General features: G+C 37.7%; 1 protein-coding gene across 1 annotated transcript in view; it reads left to right on the plus strand.

Moving 5' to 3' along the window:
- Positions 1 to 20,608, plus strand: part of OCA2 (OCA2 melanosomal transmembrane protein) — a 452,602-nt gene that overhangs the window by 167,012 nt on the left and 264,982 nt on the right. Inside the window, exon 18 of the mRNA XM_025437625.3 lies at positions 2,659 to 2,767. Within this exon, the coding sequence (XP_025293410.1) occupies positions 2,659 to 2,767 (109 nt within the window). The remainder of the gene's footprint in view (positions 1 to 2,658; positions 2,768 to 20,608) is intronic.

Genomic DNA, 20,608 nt, shown 5'->3' on the forward strand with positions numbered 1-20,608 from the left:
TTCACACAAAGTTAAGACTGAAAGTAATTTCTCTTTTTATTCCTATAGTTGTATGTAAGGCATAAGTTATTTCTAATAGTTGATGGGAAAATCATTTCCCTGACATGGTAGGCTTACTTTGTCCAGAAATTGAAAAGTCAAAATTTTTCTAGCCCTTTGAGATTGGATGGCCCTTCCTATGGTTAATTTGGCTGCAGAGAAAGTTGGCTGGGTGCCTCAGGCTCTTGAAGATCTTCTTGATCCTAAAAGGCAAGTCTTGTGGTTCCCATTGTGTGGATGAGATTGTGGAGGCTGACTCAGGTGAGGCATGCTGTGTGAGATGGAGAAGTGTTTGGGACAGAGATGAAGTGTATGTGTGTGTTCTGTCATATGGTTCTCCTTCTGGTGGACTCTGACTTTTGGGTCCTATTGCTAATTTTCCTGCCTTCACAGACTTTCTTAGTGTAGCTGAGGACACATAGTGCCCTTCTCCTAGCCACTCCTAGCCGAGAGAACTCTGCTCCAGATCTGCTTGGAGATATTTGTATCTTTGTGAACTTTTGAATCCAGGTAGCTTCTTTCCTGGGGGGGCAGGGAGAGGGTGAGTATCCACTTTCTTATTATGGTAAGAACATTTTGTCCCTTTTTAAAGGAAATTTGGATATGAGGTCCTGGTGGGTAATGTGTTCTTTGGGCCTGTCTTCCCAATCTCCGAGATGGTTAGGGTTAGGAAAGAATGGTGTAGCTATGACACTTTTCTGGACCCCAGGCTTATGCAGACACTGCCTGCTTTGCTAGACCGTGTAGTGCTAGCTATGAGTTAGGGAAGAGATTGTGTACCTCTCCGTGTACCTGGTGGATAAGGATTGAGGAGAGGTGGAAGGGACAAGCAAGGAGCTTATAATATGTAAGAGTTCTTACTGTGATAGCTTCCTGTAGCCAAAAGGAGAAAATTTGACAAGCACCCAGAATAACAGATAAGCACAAACTTTGGATCATTCCCACTTATCCCAGGCAAATGATGCTAGAATGTTCTTTGACTTGCCTGCTCCCTCCGTTTCTAATTCTGGAACTGCCCATGAAAATACCCATTTTCTATGATTAACATGGCTGCACAGAAGTTATGTAGTGTTTCCCCTCACAAGAGGTGAGATGCCATGCCCTTTTCTTCCTAATTCACCATCACAGACTCATCTGGCAAATTGGCCTTCCTTGGAGGTGGGAAGAGGAAGATGAATTGGCTTACGGCCAGTTGAGCCACAAGCTTAGGCAGTAGGTGAGGAAGGAGGACAAATGTTCAGGAGATGGCCCACATGATCTGTGAGCAGGGGGCTGGGGGCTGCAGCCAGAGCCAGTGTAAACTGGAAGAATATGCTTGTGGTTTTCATGGCAGCATCTCTAACTGCATGACCAGAGAAATCCAGAGAGAAAAATCTATACCTATACACACATCTGTCTCTCTGTCTCTATAACTATACCTGTATCATCTATCTCTAACTCTGTCTCTATCTCTATCCATGTGCATACCTATAAGTATCTGTCTCTGTCTCTCCCTATATCCATAATTATACCCATATCTATACTTATATCTAATTCTAGATAGACACAGATGTAGACAGACAGATGTGCTAGTGGGACTACGTTTAAGAAAGGACATGGCACAGTTGTTAGTTCACATGGTGGAGTACGATTCATACAGGGGCCTGATTGGTGGGGCAGGATTACTCAGTGCCCTTCTGTACAGGTTTTCTGGGACTGTGCTCCCTTCCCTAGCTCCACACAGCTGTGGCCTCATAGCACAGCAGCCTCTGGAGACCTTGCCCTATCTTGCCCCTGTGGCTCAGATCCACTGCAATGAGGTCTGCATATCTGAGGTTAATGAAGGTACTATAGAGCCCTCTGGCACCTCCCCTTAGCCATGAACAGCTTTTGAGGCTCCAATGGATGTCATTTTGGTGATTAGGGCATTGTCAAGTGCCTTTTAGGGTCTCTGTGAACATGAAAGGATACAGTAAGAACCTTTAGTGGGAGTCATGTTATTGTAAGAACATGTTAACCTCAGTGCCACCATGAGCAGGGATTTGTGTAATAGGAGAATAGTTGAATTAAAAGGATATGAGCATGTAGCACCTGTGGAAATGCATGGCCAGATCCTTGGAAGTCATATATTATTTCCTCAGTGATTGGCCAAGATCTCACCTACTGCTTGTGGTGAGGCTGGGAGCACTTTCTGCATCATGTTGAGAAGCTATTTAGCCAGGTGTTTTATATATATAAAGATTTTATTCACTTATTTGAGAGGGAGAGAGAATGGGTAGGGAGAAGGAGCAGAGGGAAAGGGAGAAGCAGACTCTCCACTGAACAGGGAGCCACATGGGGCTTGATCCCAGGATCCTGAGCTGAAGATAGTTGCTTAACAGAGTGACCACCCAGGCACTCCTATACTATATTTTAAATTTATTGTGTTTATTTTTTTATACAGGTTTTGAATGCTGTAATCCCAAATCTATACAGTCTTCCTTGTAATGAATTACCTTATCATTTTCCTTCAAGTTCAAGAAGTTATATTTTTAATCTTCAGGAGAAATTTGTAGTAATTCAAGTTATGTAGGATGATGGACGTATTGCAGGAAATAGAAGATAGTACCCAGTAAATGAGTTGCATTTTCTCTCTCACAGCACAGGATATCAGACAAGATTCTGCTCACCAAATGCCTGATGGTGTTGGGATTTGTTATCTTCATGTTCTTTCTCAATTCATTTGTCCCTGGTGTTCATCTTGATCTTGGTGAGTCTAATTTTTTGTTACCGTATGTTGATAGGTTTTGCATTTGCTGTCATAGTCTGGAAGGTAAGATTTCAAAGTTTGTTCCTAGAAATGGGTGAGGAGGGCTGATGTGGAGTATGGCTAGCCTTTGATGGAAAGAAGGAAACTTTTATCCACTACCTCTCTTTTTATTTTCCGGAAGAGAGAGAGAGAGAGAGAGAGAGAGAGAGAGAGAGAGAGAGAGATATGCATCTCCAGCCCCTAGTGTCTCAGTGCAGGGGTTCTCAGCCCCTTCATGGTTTAACACTACAGGAAATATGAAGTAGAGTAGGTATTATCATCTCTTTCATACTTGATAACCAGATCTTTAAACTGTTGCTTGAGAAGCACCCCCAGAAGAGACAAGAGGTCCTATCAGCAAGGCCACAGTCCTGCAGTTTGTTCAACTTGAGGTTTAGATGAAAGACTGAACAAGCCAGAGGAGTGCAAGAGGTCTGTCCTCCATGGTGCATCTGTTTTCCCCATAGCGCAGAACCCCTTCTCCATCCTCTCCCTAGGTTTCTCTTCTGTTGCTTCCTCAGTGCTATGGCTCTCACTTTCTGTTTTCTCAAGCCCTGTGTTGAGGTTGCAGGGCCTGTCTCCACCTGAGATATGCTTATCTTGCAGATTGAGCTCACCAAATGTCTTCTTGACCCTGACATTTCTCCACTCTTCATCAGTATTTTACACATTCCTTTGGTTTTTCTTACTGATTTACAGTTATCTATATTGGTGCTATTACAACAAAACAAAATCCAAATCATTCCCAAAATGCACCTCACATGTATGTACAGGTTTATATGAGAAAGGTAAATTTGAAGAAAATACTCCTATCAAGGAGTATTTTCTTTATAGCCAAAAGATTTATGGTTTTCCCTCAAAAGGAAGCTCTGTTAAGATATGTTAACTATCTTTTTTTTTTTAAGATTTTATTTATTTATTCATGAGAGACACAGGCAGAGGGAGAAGCAGGCTCCCTGTGGGAGCCTGATGTGGGACTCAATCCCAGGGCCGCAGGGTCATGACCTGAGCCAAAGGCAGATGCTCAACCATGGAGCCACCCAGGTTCCACTGTTAACTATCTTTTTATAAAAATTTGATGTACTGCAACATTTGAAGAAGATAACTTCTATAGAAAGCAAAGCCTCTTCACTTTGCAAAATAGATGGATAATGTGAGCAAGCTTCAGTTATTCACAACCACATCATTGCTTCTTTGGATCTAGGCTACTATTAGGTATATTAGATTGTAGATTAATTTCCCTTTTCTGTCATATGTAGAAAGACACATTGCTAATGTCTTATACATAGTACACGATATACATGCTTTTGACTGGGTGTCCAGCTTTATATCATGTGTTCACAACCTCTCAGAATTTATTTCCTTAAATAATCTCAAATCCAATTTGCCAGGCAGCCTGAGCTGAGTTCTAAGATGACAAGTATTCTTTATCCACACCTGAGAGCCAATCCACATAGAATCCTGATGTATTAAAGAAGAATGCCAAAGAATGCCATTGTAAAAGCCAGAATGCTTTTACATTTTACATTGTAAAAATGTCATGAGTTTTAATTGAATTTGGTGTATTACATCTAGAAATTATTGTGCAATGTAATTATTTTGAATAACACTGCAGACATAATGTAATTTTAGCATTATAAACCTTTAAGAGATGTCACCACTGGTAATTAAGCAAATACAATAAAATACAATAAAACTGGTGTTTGTGGGCAAAAGGGTTCCATTAGATAATTCTTTTGGGTATTTTCAGAATATTTTGTTTCTAATTTTATTTGGGATCACACTTTAAAAGAACATAGCGTGTATTTTAAAGACTAAAAGATATGGGAGTCTGCATGCAATTTTGTCAGCATTTGGCAGCAATCACTGTATAAATAACAATACTTTAAAAATGTAAAGTCACATCTTTAACTATATGGACTTTTAAAATCTTGATTACTGCAAAACTTTTTATTTTAGCCTGAGAACGCTTTTTACTAAGATGTTGCACCTCTCTTTGCATGGTTGTTAAATCTGTGATCCAGGGGCTTCTTAAATAAGAAGCTTTTAAATCTCGCATTTTCAGTTAGGGTTGGTGAAGAAATGATTTTATCTGCGGATCCTGGAATACATAACCCATATATTTTCATTCATCATGATGAAAGAGTTGAATTGATGAGGAGAAAAGTTCAATTAGCACATATTTTAAGTGGAGCATAGTTTCCTTATAGTTATAGTAACCCTGCTAATGGGAATAGGAGCAAAATTGATGCAAGATTTTCCCAGTGCTACAGTCAGTAGATGTAACTTTGGTGATTTGCTGTTTTGAATGTGATGTGCTGTTTAAGTTGAGCATAATGACTATATGCTGTCATATAACATCATGAAACACTTGACATTATATAAAACAGCATGATATATGATAAAGTGGTGTCATATAACACTGTGTACAATGTGACATCACATAATTACCATATGGTGTCATATAACATCAGATTATGCCATGTAACAAAACATAGCATCATCATAACACATTCCTTCATTTAAACATCATAACCTAAACACAACATTAATTCTCATTCGCCTTTTCTTTCTTATTTTTTAAGTTACCATAGAGAAAAATGGACTTTTCCTTTTGGTACAAAGTTTTATGAATTTTAACAAAAATACAGATTTGTGTAACCATCACTACAATTGGAATACAGAACAGGTTCATCACCCCCAAAAACTTCAGTGTTACCCTTTTATAGTTGCCCCCTGCCTTAATTCCAGCACATCCTGATATGTTCTCTGTCACTATAGTTTTATCTTTTAGAGGAGGTCTAATACATAAAATCAGATTTTTTGCAATTTTTGGAATTGGGATTGGCTTCTCTCACACAGCATAAAACCTTTCAAATTCATCTAAGTTGCTTTGTATATCAATAGTTCATTCTTTTTGTTGCTGAGTAGTCTTCCATGGTATGGATACATTTTGTTTATCCCATCACCCATTGAAAGACATTTGAATTGTTTCCAGTTTTTGGTGATTGTGAGAAGACCTAGTCTAATTATTTGTGTACATGGTTTTGCATGAACTTAAGTTTTCACTTCTATTGGGTAATTACCTATGTGTGGGTAGGTATCATGTGCTAGGTATATCTTTAGCTTTAAAAGAAACTGCTGCACCATTTTCCAGACTGGCTATAGCAGCTTGTGCTCCCATAGTAATGCTTGGGAGCTCCAACTACTCCACGTGTTTGCCAGCATTGGACATCATTAGATACCTACCTGGAATTCCAAGCACCTTCTACATGCCTTAGATCTAGAACTCACATGTTATTCTAATGGTTTGTTTGTGTCTCTGTCTTTAAGTATCCTCCTTGCCCCAGGTAGACTCCAGGGCATGGTCCATGTCTGCTAAACTTTTCTCTCTTCAGTGCCTTGTGTAACTGCCTACAGTTAATAGATACAAGATACAGGGTACAGAATGCATGAACAAACTTCTTATTGCTTCTTATAGATTCTAACTTAATTATGAGAATTTTAGACATGGCTGACTCAGCGTGGGTACTTTAGAGAGCAAAGCCTGGGCAAAGGCTTGTGTGTGGGTCTTTCATTGGGAAGTATAATTCCAGGGAAGAGAAGTGAAGGATAGGGAGGCAGAGTAGTGCTAGTGAAATGTGATAACCACTACACTGTGGAAACATGGAAGTGGAATAGTGAAAAGAGAAAGCCAAAACAAGGCTACATCATCCTCTGGCCACTGATGTGGGCCACTGGTAACTCTATCCCATAGGGTTGTCTGAGAAGAAGTATGGAATATGTCTCAGGTCTGTCCTGGAGTTGCATGGAGAGGGGGAGCATTTACCTATTGGCTCCATTAGCCATTGGTTCAACTTCCTCACTATGGAATGCAAACTTGCACATATATATAGCTTTAACTTTTTGAGGAACCAATAGACTGTTCTCCCAGCTCCTTTAATTTTATATCCCTGAGAGCATTGGATGAGGGTTCCAATTTCTCCACATCCTCACCAACACTTGTTATTGTCTATCTTTTTGATTATATCTATTCTTCGGGGTGTGAAGTAGTGCCTAATTATGTTAATGAGATGGTTAATGGCTAATGTTGTTGAGCATCTTTTCATGTGCTTGTGGCCATTTGTTTATCTTCTCTGGAGAAATGTCTTAAAATACTTTATCCATTTTTAAACTGGCTTGTCTTTGGTTGTTGTTGAATTATAAAGTTCTTCAGATAGTCTGGACCCTAGTCACTCATCAGATATATGATTAGTAAACATTTTCTTTTATTCTGTGGATTTTCTTTTTGCTTTCTTGATGGTTTCCTTTGAAGCACAAAAGTTTTTATTTTGACGAAGTCAAATTTATCTATTTCTTTCTTTTGTTCCTTGTGCTCTTAGGGTTATATCTAACAAACCATTGCTTAATCCAACATCATAAAGTTATGTACTTCTGCTTTCTTCTAGAGTTTTATAATCTTGGATCTTCCATTTAGGTTACGATCCATTATTTTTATATATGGTGTGAGGGAGGGATCTTTTTTTTTTAAAAAAAACTTTATCCCACAGTTTTATTAAAGAATAATTGATACATTGCTGTGTAAGTTTAAGGCATACAGAATGATAGTTTGATTTATGTGTATTGTGAAAAGATTACTACAGCATGTCCAGCTAAAATTTATTTTCTCATGTAGGTACAATAAAAACAAAAGAAAGAAGAAAAAAATAAAGGAAGAAAATTTCTCCTGTGATGAGAACTCTTAGAATTTACTCTCTACAATTTTTGTATATACCATACAGCAGTGTAGCTATAGCTTCATGTTGTACATTATATCCCTGTACTTATTTATCTTATAATGAATAATTCAATCTCTTTAGTCAAATAGATATATTCAGATGTTTTATTTCTTCTTCAGCCAGTTTCAGTAATTTGTGTCTTTCTAGAAATTTGTCCACTCTATCTAGGTTATCTAATTAAAAATTTTTTCCATAGAATTACAGGCATACCTCAGAGATATTGTGGGTTTAGTTCCAAACCACTGCAATAAAGCAAATATCACAATAAAGTAAGGTAAATGAATTTTTTTGGTTTCCCAGTGTGTATAAAATTATGTTTACACTGTGGTCTATTAAGTGTGCAATAGCATTGTCTAAAAAAAAGTGTACATACTTTAATTTTAAAATATTGCTAAAAATGTCAACCATCATTTGAGCTTTTCATGGGTCATGATCACTGGTCACAGATTATTAAACAAATATAATAATAATTTTTTTTAAATAATAAACACTTGAAATATTGTGAAAATTACAATAAGTGACACAGAGACATGAAGTGAGCAAATAATCTTGGAAAAAATGGTGCTGATAGACTTGCTGGATGCAGGTTGCCACATAACTTCAATTTCTAAAAAACAGTGTCTGCAAAATGCAATCAAGTGAAGTGCAATAAAATGAGGTTTGTCTGTATGTTATAATCTTTTTAAACTCATTTAAGTTCTCTGGTAATGTCCCTACTTTTCTTGCTCAGTCTAGCTAAATGCTTGTCAATTTTGTTGCTCTTTTGGTTGCTGACTATCTCTATTATCTTTTGATTCTTTGTTTCCTTTATTATCATTTTCGTCTTTGTTTCCTTCCTTCTGCTTGCTTTAGGTTTAGTTTGCTCTTCCCCCCCAACCCCCAGTTTTAAGATGGAAGATTAGATTATCCACCTGATCTTTCCTCTTTTTAAATGAAGGTGTTTACAGGTATAAATTTCCCTCTTAGTGCTACTGTGATGCATCCAAAATTTTTGTTTTGTGTTTTCATTTCCATTCATTTCAAGTATTGTCTAATTTTATTATGATTTCTTCTTTGACCCATTGATTTAAAGAGTGTGTTGTTTACATAAGGAAGATTAATCCCCATGTGGTTTGGCTTAAAAATCAGAAGGGCTAAATTCTGTGAGTTTATAAAACCAGTGGTACTTGGAGCCTGGAGCTTTAAAAGTTTGCTGAGTCAGCACAGGGTAAGCTGGAGGGTGAGAGATAGCTGGGTTGCTCCCTTAAAGAGACAGTAACCTATGTGGAGAGGCAACATGAAAATGATACTTTATACAATGCTGGGGGAAAACAGGAGACCTGTTCATACTAATTTTGGAGTATGTTGGGGGACTTCTTTGAAAACAAGGGAACTGGCAAGCACTATTTTCCTCCCCCAGTCTGTAGTATAAACACAGAGCCACCCTGTGAGAGCCCCGGGTGCATAGATACTTGCTAACTAACTCTCTAGCAGCGTACCACATGCATGAGTTCTCCTGAGGACTAACTTACTCCAAGCCTACTAGCCTTGGCCCTGGGTTCAGGGCAAATTTTGTTAAAGCTGCACATGCTCCACAATCAGACTTGGTACATAGCTTCTCCAGGGTACCATGTACATCCTCAATGGTGTCCAGTCAAATGCCCCTACCACTACCCTACACTGCACCTAGTCATGCACCTCCAGCTGCCCTTACATGCCACACTCAGCCATGTGCCCCCAGCCACTGAATCATGACATGCCCCTTGCATGGAGCACCCAGCTGTGTACCCCTAGCAACATAGCACACAGTGGTCAATCACACACGACAGCCACATTTGCATGCATGCTGCACTCAGCAGCCAGGTACATAGCTGCCACCACCCATTCACCACAGTGCGCACCCAATTGCACACCGCCAGTCACCCTCAAGTGCTAGGCCCAGCTGTGCCCAGCCTCGTGCCTCTGGCAGCCTGGCATGAAGCCCTGCTTTCATAGTGCTTCGAGGAATACAGGGTAGGAGTAGTGGACTACTGAAAACTTTGCTATATTGCTGCCCTGTTACCAAGTTCTCTGACAGGCACACCTTCTCAGAGCTGGCCTGCCAGGTGGTATCACTAATACCACAGAAAGCAAGCACAGCTCACAAGTCAGAGAGTTGGTGCAGATGACCGCACTGAAAGGAAAAGTGACTCTAGGCACAACAGCACAGGGTAAGTAACACACATAGGATACTCTCCTTAAGTGTCAGGTTCTGGTGAACAGGGAACATACCACTTTAGGGACCCCAGGACCTCTTCTTCATAAAGTACTATATTCAAGAGCAGGAGACACAGCTGGCTTTCTTAGCACACAGCAGACATAGAGTTACACAAAATGAGACAGATAAATTTATCCCAAATGAAAGAATAGGACAGGGCCTTGGGCAAAAATCTAAGTGAAACAGATCTACATAACATGCATGAGAGAATTTAAAGCAATAATAATATACTCCCTGGACTTGAGAAAAAACTGGAAGACATCAGTGAGACTCTTTTAACACAGAGATAAGGAATAACATAGAGATAAAAGGCACAATAATCAAAATAAGAATTTGATGGAAAAACAGCAGGCTGGAAGAAGTAGAGGAACAAATTAGTTACCTAGAAGACAAAGTAATGGAAAGTAATCAAGCTGAACAAAAGGGAGATATAAGAATTATGCAAAATATGGGATCCCTGGGTGGCTCAGCTGTTTAGTGCCTGCCGTTGGCCCAGGGCATGATCCTGGTGTCCTGGGATCGAGTCCATCAGGCTCCCTGCATGGACCCTGTGTCTGCCTCTGCCTGTGTCTCTGCCTCTCCTTTCTCTGTGTCTCTCATGAATAAATAAATAAAATCTTAAAAAAAAGAATTATGCAAAATAAGAATAGACTTAGAGAACTCAGTGACTTCATCAAATGTAATAACATTTGTATAATAGATTCCCAGAAGAAGAAGAGAGAGAAAAGTGGGCAGAAAATGTAATTGAAGAATAATAGCCAAAAACCTCCCTAATCTGGGGAAGGAAACAGATATCCAGATCCAGGAGCACAGAGAACTCCCAACAAAATCAAACAAAATCACAGCAAGACATACTGTAATTAAATAGGCAAAATATAATGATAAAGAAAACTTAAAAGCAGTGAGACAAAAGAAGTCACTAACTTACAAGGGAAAATGTAGAAGGGTAGCAGGAGATTTTTAACAGAAACATTGCAAGCCAGAAGGGAGTGGCATGATATATTCAAACTGCTGAGTAGGAAAAGGCTGCAGTAATTAATACTCAATCCAGCAAAGCTATCACTGGAAATAAGAGAATGGTCTCCAGATAAACAAGAGCTACAGGAGTTCATGACCACTAAACCAGCCCTGCAAGAAATATTAAAGGGGACTCTTTGAGTGGAAAGGAGAGAACACAAGTAGCAATATAAAGATAGGAGACACAAAAGCAGTAAAAAAGTGAATATTTCATAAAAAAATCAGCCAAGGAACTCATAAATTGAAAGGATGTAAAATATGATGACATATACCTAAAATGTGGGGAAGAGAGGAGTAAACAATGAATTCAAACTTAAAACGACCATCAACTTAATATAGACTGCTATTTGTAAAAGAGGTTAATATACAATCCTAATGGTAACCACAAATCAAAAACCACTAATAAATATGAAAAGAATAAAGAGAAAGAAATCCAAATATATCACTAAAGAAAATCAGTAAACCATGAGAAAGGGAAAGACAATAAAGAATAAGAAAATATTTCAGAAATAACCACAAAACAAATAATAAAATGGCACTAAATACATATCTGTCAGTAGTTATTCTGAGTGTAAGTGGACTAAATGCTCAATCAAAAGACATAGGATGAGAGAATAGATAAATAAGAGCCATCTACATGCTGTCTACAAGAGACCCATTTAAGACCTAAAGACATCTGCAGATTGAGAGTAAGAGGATGGAAACTTTTATTGTGCAAAAGAAATGTCAAAAGAAAGCTGGAATAGCAATACATATATTAGGCAAAGTAGACTTTATATTTTTAAAAATATTTTATTTATTTTTTCATGAGAGACACACAGATAGAGGCAAAGACATAGGCAGAGGGAGAAGCAGGCTCCCTGTAGGGAGCCTGATGCAGGACTTGGAATCATGACCTGAGCCAAAGGCAGATGCTCAACCACTGAGCCACCCAGGCATCTGTAGAATAGACTTTAAAACAAAAATTGTAATGAGACAAAGAAGAACACTATGTAATAATAAAGGGGGCAATCCAACAAGAAGATATAACAATTGTAAATATTTATGCACCCAAATACATAAAACATTTAATAACAAACATAAAGGAACGAATTGATAATAATACAATAGTAGTAGCAACCCACTTACATCAGTGGGAAGATCATCTAAAGAGAAAATCAACAAGGAAAAATGGCTTTAAATGACACACTTGACCAGATGGATTTAACAGACATATTTAGAACATTCCATCCTAAAACAGTAGAATACACATTCCTTTCAAGGGTACATGGAATATTTTCCAGAACAGATCACATATTAGCCCACAAAATAAACCTCAACAAATTCAAGAAAATAAAAATCACACCATGTGTCTTTTCTGACCATAATGCTATGAAACTAGAAGTCAACCAAGAGAAAAAAAACCTGGAAAGACCACAAATACGTAGACATTAAATAACATACTGCTAAACAATGAATAGGTCAACCAGCAAATCAAACAAGAAATAAAACAGTACATAGAAGCAAATGGAAATGAAAACACAACAGTCCAAAACTTCCGGGATGCAGTGAAAGTGGTTCTAAGAGGAAACTTTACAGCAATACTGGTCCACCTCAATAAGCAAGAAAAATATCAAACAACCTACCCTTGCACCTAAAGGAGCTAGAGAAAGAACAACAAAACCTAAAGTCAGGAGAAGGAAGGAAATAATAAAGATTAGAGCAGAAAGAAATAATATAGAAACCAAAAAGTCAAAGAGAACAGATCAATGAAATGAGGAGCTGATTCTTTGAAAAATCAACAAAAATTATATACTTCTAGCCAGACTTACCAAGAAAAAAAAATATAGAAAAGACTCAAATAAAATCACAAACAAGAGAGGAAAAATATCAACCAACACCACAGAAATACAAATAATCCTAAGGGAATATTATAAAAACTACATACCAACAAATTAGACTACCTTGAAGAAATGGATAAATTCCTAGAAACATGCAAACTACTAAAACTGAAACAGGAAGAAATAGAAAATTTGAACAGACCAATAACCAGCAAAGGAATTGAGTCAGTAATAGAAAAACAAACTTCCAACAAACAAAAGTCCAGGGCCAGATGGCTTTACATGTGAATTCTACCAAATATTTAAAGAAGAGTTAATACCTATTCTTCTTAAACTATTCCAGAAAATAGAAAAGAAAGGAAAACTTCCAAATTCATTCTATGAGGCCAGCATTATATTGACACCAAAACCGGATAAAGACATGACTAAAAAAGAGAACTACAGGCCAATATCCATGAGAACATAGATACAAAAACTCTTAACAAAATACTAGCAAACCAAATTCAACAATACATTAATAAAAAATCTTTCACCAGAATCAAGTGAGATTCATTCTGAGTTGCAAGGGTAGTTGAATATTTGCAAATCAATCAATGTGATACATCTTGTCAATAAGAGAAAGGATAAGAACTATATGATCATTCCAATAAATGCAGAAAAAGTATTTGACAAAGTACAAACATCCATTCATGATTAAAAAAAAAAACCCTCAACAAAGTAGAGTTAGAGGAAACATACCCCAGCATAATGAAGGCCATATATGAAACACCCACAGCTAACATCATCCTTCATGGAGGAAAACTGAGAGCTTTTCCTTAATGATCAGGAACAACACAAGGATGTCCATTTTCACCAGTTTAATTCAACATAGTATTATGAGCCCTAACTACAGCAGACTAAAATATATAAATAAATAAATAAATAAATAAATAAATAAATAAATAAATAAATAGGCATCCAAGTTAGTAAGGAAAAGTAAGACTGTCACTATGTGCAGATGACATCATACTATATATATATAAAAAAAACATGACACCAAAATAATACTAGAACTTATAAACAAATTCAGTAAAATTGAATGATACAAAGTCAGTGTACAGAAATCTGTTGCACTTTTTTTATACAAATGAAGCAGCAGAAAGAGAAATCAAGGAATGAATACCATTTATAATTGCACTAGAAACTATAAGACACCTAAGAATAAACCTAAAGGTGAAAGACCTATACTCTGGAAACTATGACATTGATGAGAGAAATTGAAAAGGATACAAATGGAATGATATTTCATGCTCATGACTGGAAAAACAAACATTGTTACATTTTCTATATTACCCAAGGCAATCTACACATTTAATTCAATCCTTACCAAAATACCAGCAGCATTTTTCAAAGAACTAGAACAAAGAATCCTGAAATTTGTATGGAACCACAAAAGATACCAAAATAGCCAAAGTAACCTTGAAAAAGAAAAGCAAAGCTGGAGGCATCACAATTCCAGATTTCAAGTTACATTACAAAGCTATAGTAATTGAAACAGTATGGTACTGGCACAAAGATCGACACATAGATCAGCAGAACAGAATAGAAAACCCAGAGATAGACCCACAATTATATGGTCAATTAATCTTCAAGAAAGCAGAAAGAATATCCAATGGGAAAAATACAGTTTCTTCAACAAATGGTTTGGTAAAACTGGACAGCAATATGCAGAAGAATGAAACTGGCCTCTTTCCTACACCATCCCCCCAAAGAAATTCACCATGGATTAAAGACCTAACTAAAAAAAAAAAAAAAAAAAAAAAAAAAAAAAAAAAAAAAAAAAAAAAAAAAAAAAAAAAGACCTAACTAAATGTGAGACCTGAGGCCATCAAAATCCTATAGGCAGTAACTTCTTTGGCATTGGTCATAGAAACTTCTTTTTAGATATGCCTCCTGAGGCGAGGGAAACAAAAAAGAAAAATTCAGGCTACTTCAAAATAAAAAGCCTCTGCACTGCAAAGGAAACAATCAACAAAACCAAAAGACAACCCATGGGATGGAAAAAGTTATTTGCAAATGACACATCTGATAAAGGGTTAGTATCCAAAATCTATAAAGAACTATACAACTTAATATCCCCAAATAAATAATCCAAATAAAATATGGGCAGAAGACATGAACAGACATTATTTCAACGACCTGTGGTGGTCAACAAACACATGAAAAGATGCACATCATCACTTACCATCAGGGAAATGCAAATCAAAATTACAATGAGATATCACCTCACGCCTATTAGAATGGCAAAATCAACAACACAAGAGACCACAGGTTTTGGTGAGGATATGGAGAAAAAACTTCTTACACTGTTGGTGGGAATGCAAACTGGTGCAGCCACTCTGGAAACCATATGGAGATTCCTCAGAAAGTAAAAAAAAGAACTGCCTCATGATCCAGCAATTGCAATCCTGGGTATTTAACCAAAGAATACAAGAACAATAATCCAAAGGATACATTCACCCCTATGTTTACAGCATCACCATTTATGATAGCCAGGGTATGGAAGCAGCCCAAGTGTCCATCAATTAATGAATGTATAAAAAAGTGGCATATATGGTATATCATTCAATAGGAAAAGGATGAAATCTTGCCTTTTGCCACAACATGGTTGGAGCTGGAGTGTACAGCTTTTACCAGGATTCTCATTGTTTTTGCTTTTATTTATTTTTTTTTGGAGGAGTAGACTTTTGGTGGTTCTTACCCCGATTTTTGAGGTATTTGCTATTTTCACTGCCATCATTCAATGGTTAAGTTTTTAAGTGGCTGTAATTGTAGATATTTATTATGTCATCATCAACAAAGACTACTTCCTTTCCTGAGGGTTGTGATTTTTGTCTTTTAATCATTGATGACCAGCAATATCTCTCTTTGGTGAGAGATGCTGCTGAGAACCTTGATTATCTGGTGGAGATTGGGCTTCCAGATAACTTGGTAAGAAAAAAGTCAAGAGGAGAAGAGAACTTTAAGAATGTAATAATACATGGGTTCCCAGCCTGGTTCCTCCTTTCAGTGGAGATGGGAGGCTAGTCCAGGTGGGGAAACCATGGGGATTAGAGAGACAGGAGCCCTGCTGAGGCTGAGTATGCAACATTTTCCAGTCCTATGGGTGGCTTTCCAGGGATTTCAGGGGACCCTCCTGACCACTCTGTCTTTAAAATCATCCCATGCCTGTTCCTGATAGCTGGATCCCAAAGTAATTGCCATATTGAAATGTTCTTCTTACTAAGTCACATGTGACACTGTTTTCTCATTTATTTGGCAATTCTAATTTTGGCTTACAGTAATTACAACCTTCTAATTTGCTATAAAAGTAATCTGCTACAAACCAAAAAAACAGACTCTAAACTATATAGAACAAACAGATGGTTACCAGAGGGGTGGTGGGAGGGAGGATAAGTACAGTAGGTGAAGGAGATTAAGAGTACACTTATATTTATGAGTACTGGGTAATATATGGAATTGTTGAATCACTGTATTGTATATCTAGAATTAATATAACATTGTATATTAACTATACTGGAATTAAAACTAAAAAATGTAATTTGCTGCTGACTTTGGAGCATCTTTACTGATTTGAATGAACTACAGTTTTCAGCACAGTGCAAACATTGCAAAATACTGGATGAAAAAGGCTAGTTCTCCTTTATTGGCTTAAAGCCACAAGAATGATTGGAGCATAGTAAAGCATTTCACAAGGCTTGTGTTTTGGTTCTGATTCTCCAAACATGAATATTTACTATTATTGTTTGTGATCTTCCCCTTCTGTTAGCTCTAGTGTATCTTGAATGATGCAGCCAATATCCTCCATTGACAACGAACAGGTCAAATGATTGGAGTAGAGCAATTTAATGACTATTCATTCCTTTATTTTTTTTCTTTCCAATTGGGTCACATAGGTTTATGCCTAACAATAAGGCCAGTGAGGTTTTTAAAAGACTGAGTAGTTTGACAAAGAACCACAGCACACCTTTTTTAATTATTGGAATTTGATTTGCCAACATATAGTATAACACTCATGCTCATCCCATCAAGTGCCCCCGTAAGTGCTGGTCACCCAGTTCCCCAATCCCCCACCCATCTCCCCTTCCACAACCCTTTGTTTGTTTCCGAGTTAGGAGTCTCTCATGTTTTTATCCTCTCTAATTTTTCCCACTCATTTTTCCCTCCTTTCCCTCTTTTCCCTTTCACTATTTCTTATATTCCCTGCATAAGTGAAACTATATGATGATTGTCCTCCGATTGACTTACTTCACTCAGCATAATACCCTCCAGTTCCATCCGTGTTGAAGCAATTGGTGGGTATTCATCATTTCTGAGGGCTGAGTAGTATTCTATTGTATATATAGACCACATCTTTATCCATTTATCTGTCGATAGACACAGAGGCTCCTTCCACAGTTTGGCTATTATGGACATTGCTGCTATAAACATCGGGGTGCAGGTGTCTCGATCTTTCACTGCATCTGTGTCTTTGGGGCAAATCCCCAGCAGTGCAATTGCTGGGTCATAGGATAGCTCTATTTTTAACTCTTTGAGGAACCTCTGCACAGTTTTCCAGAGTGGCTGCACCAGTTCACATTCCCACCAGCAGTGCAAGAGGGTCACCCTTTTTCCACATCCTTTCCAACATTTGTTGTTTCCTGTCTTGTTCATTTTTACTGTTCTCACTGGTGTGAGGTGGTATCTCATTGTGGTTTTAATTTGTATTTCCCTGATGGCAAGTGATACGGAGCATTTTCTCATATGCTTGTTGTCCACGTCTATGTCTTCCTCTGTGAGATTTCTGTTCATGTCTTTTGCCCATTTCATGATTGGATTGTTTGTTTCTTTGCTGTTGAGTTTAATAAGCTCTTTATAGATCTTGGATACTAACCGTTTATCTGATAGGTCATTTGCAAATATCTTCTCCCATTCTGTAGGTTGCCTTTTAGTTTGGTTGACTGTTTCTTTTGCTGTGCAGAAGCTTTTTATCTTGATGAAGTCCCAATAATTAATTTTTGCTTTTGTTTCCCTTGCCTTCATGGATGTATCTTGAAAGAAGTTGCGTGGCCAAGTTCAAAAAGGGTGTTGCCTGTGTTCTCCTCTAGGATTTTGATGGATTCTTGTCTCACATTTAGATCTTTCATCCATTTTGAGTTTATCTTTGTGTCTGGTGTAAGAGAGTGGTCTAGTTTCATTCTTCTGCATGTGGCTGTCCAATTTTCCCAGCACCATTTCTTGAAGAGACTGTCCTTTCTCCAGTGGATAGTCTTTTCTGCTTTATCAAATATTAGTTGGCCATAGAGTTGAGGGGCCATTTCTGGGTTCTCTATTCTGTTCCATTGATCTGTCTGTTTTTGTGCCAGTACCACACTGTCTTGATGACCACAGCTTTGTAGTACAACCTGAAATCTGGCATTGTGATGCCTCCGGCTCTGGTTTTCTTTCTCAGTATTCCCCTGGCTATTCGGGGTCTTTTCTGATTCCACACAAATCTTAAGATGATTTGTTCCAACTCTCTGAAGAAAGTCCATGGTATTGTGACAGGGATTGCATTAAATGCATAAATTTCCCTCGGTAGCATTGACAGTTTCGCAATATTTCTTCTTCCAACCCATGAGCATGGAATATTTGTCCATCTCTTTGTGTCTTCCTCAATTTCTTTCAGAAGTATTCTGTAGTTTTTGGGGTATAGATCCTTTATGTCTTTGGTTAGGTTTATTCTTAGGTATCTTATGTTTTTGGATGCAATTGCAAATGGGATTGACTCCTTAATTTCTCTTTCTTCAGTCCCATTGTTAGTGTATAGAAATGCCACTGATTTCTGGGCATTGATTTTATATCCTGCCACATGGCTGAATTGCTGTATGAGTTCTAGCAATCTTGGGGTAGAGTCTTTAGGGTTTTCTACGTACAGTATCATGTCATCTGCTAAGAGGGAGAGTTTGACTTCTTCTTTACCCATTTGAATGCCTTTTATTTCTTTTTGTTGCCTGATTGCTGAGGCTAGGATTTCTAGTACTGTGTTGAATAGCAGTGGTGAGAGTGGACATCCCCTTCATGTTCCTGATCTTAGGAGAAAGGCTCCCAGTGTTTCCCCATTGAGAATCATATTTGCTATGGGCTTTTAAGATGCTGAGGAATGTTCCCTCTGTCCCTACACTCTGAAGAATTTTGATCCAGAATGGATGCTGTATTTTGTCAAATGCTTTCTCTCCATCTATTGAGAGGATCATATGGTTCTTGTTTCTTCTCTTGTTGATGTGATCTGTCATGTTGATTGTTTTATGAGTATTGAACCAACCTTGCATCCTGGGGATAAATCCCACTTGGTCACGGTGAATAATCTTCTTAATGTACTATTAGATCCCATTGGCTAGTATCTTGTTGAGAATTTTTGCATCTGGGTTCATCAGGGATATTAGTCACAGCACCTTTTAAAGCATGGATCTTTTAGGATGTGTTATTGGTTTATTTAAACAAAATCACCTGTGAACTATTGTTGAATGACTTAGGTGTTAGATATGATTTCATCATGAAAATTATTTAAAATTCTCATATCTGCTTAAATGGCTATTACTTACCGTTTTCTCATTAGTCATTAACGTTGACATCCCAAGGTGTCTTAACATTTATTAATGTTGTTTTCTATGTAAAATTATATTCTCCTCTTAGCCTTAATAAAAAGGACAATCCACATATTTGCTGTAGGTAATGAAATCTGGAGAACGCAGATGCCTACAGAATTTCAGAAGTATTGGAATGAAGAGATAATTTCTTCTGAGGTTCTGGATAGCTCTAACTTTGGAGTTATATTGCTAGGAAGAATATATTGTGTCAAAACTTTCACTTGCTTTTCTGAAGTAATGCTGCAGTAGTGTTTCAGTTTCTTCAGGATCAATAACTTAAACAAGAATTTAAATAAATCCTGTGAGTTTAAGGCTGTGTCCATTTATTTCTAGGGCTTGTAATCATAAGAGGACCAGTTTTCTAAACGCTCATTTGTGGAAATTAGGTGTTCTATTGTTAGTGGGTGACACAGTTAATTGGAATAAAACTCAACAACTGAAAACATAACTGGCCTAGCTTTTCTTTCTATACCCTATCCATTTGATATTTTCTCAGGCCGGAGGTATCAGAATAGGATAGGCTATGTTGGGTATGCTTGGTAAAACATTGATCCTGGCATCTCAGAAGCTTACCACTAGAAAGGATTTTGTCTTGCTGGCACCATATGTTCATTTCTGGTCAGTGTGGGTGATTGGTGGACAAAGACACTAAGATTTTGTGATGCCACCATAGCAACACAGTTTCTAGGGTCACCTTGGCAAAGAAGACAGTAGGTAGTCCTTAAATGCCAGGGTCAAAAGGTACATCTCTTGTACTCACAGCTCATTGGCTAGGTCAATCTTATGTCTCTACCTAACTCCATGGGGATAGGGAACTTTCCTTGAGTTCCAGTAGGGAGAAGAGAGTCAAGTGTGAGGTGCTCTGGCAATCCATTCACATAGAACACAACTACTGTAGTTGTGCACCGTGTGGGCTATATGGCTTGAGGCAGCAGCCCAATTCCAGTGGATCAAAGGGAAAGCCGCACTCAGAGTAAAATGCTGCCCTCTTCAGGGATGGCCTAGAAATTCTATCATGTCATATCATATTCCGAGAATTTTACATCCCTGTTTAATGCAGATAATTGTTCCTTCATTGGCTTCTTAATCCAGTATTTTCTAGTGAGAGGCTGTGAGAGGTACTGGGGATACAGGGCATAAGGCACTGTCTCTGACAATGTGTAATGCCCTGCCAGCACTGCCCCACATTTCTGTTAATAAACTGGACTCCTTTAACAAAGCTAAAATGCAATAATACAGAGTAAGAATTCTCAAACTGCATTCAGAATTCTTCCCTAATGATTAATTGTTTTCATGTAAGAATT

This window comes from Canis lupus, chromosome 3 (assembly GCF_003254725.2).
Source record: "Canis lupus dingo isolate Sandy chromosome 3, ASM325472v2, whole genome shotgun sequence".
Lineage (NCBI taxonomy): Eukaryota > Metazoa > Chordata > Mammalia > Carnivora > Canidae > Canis > Canis lupus.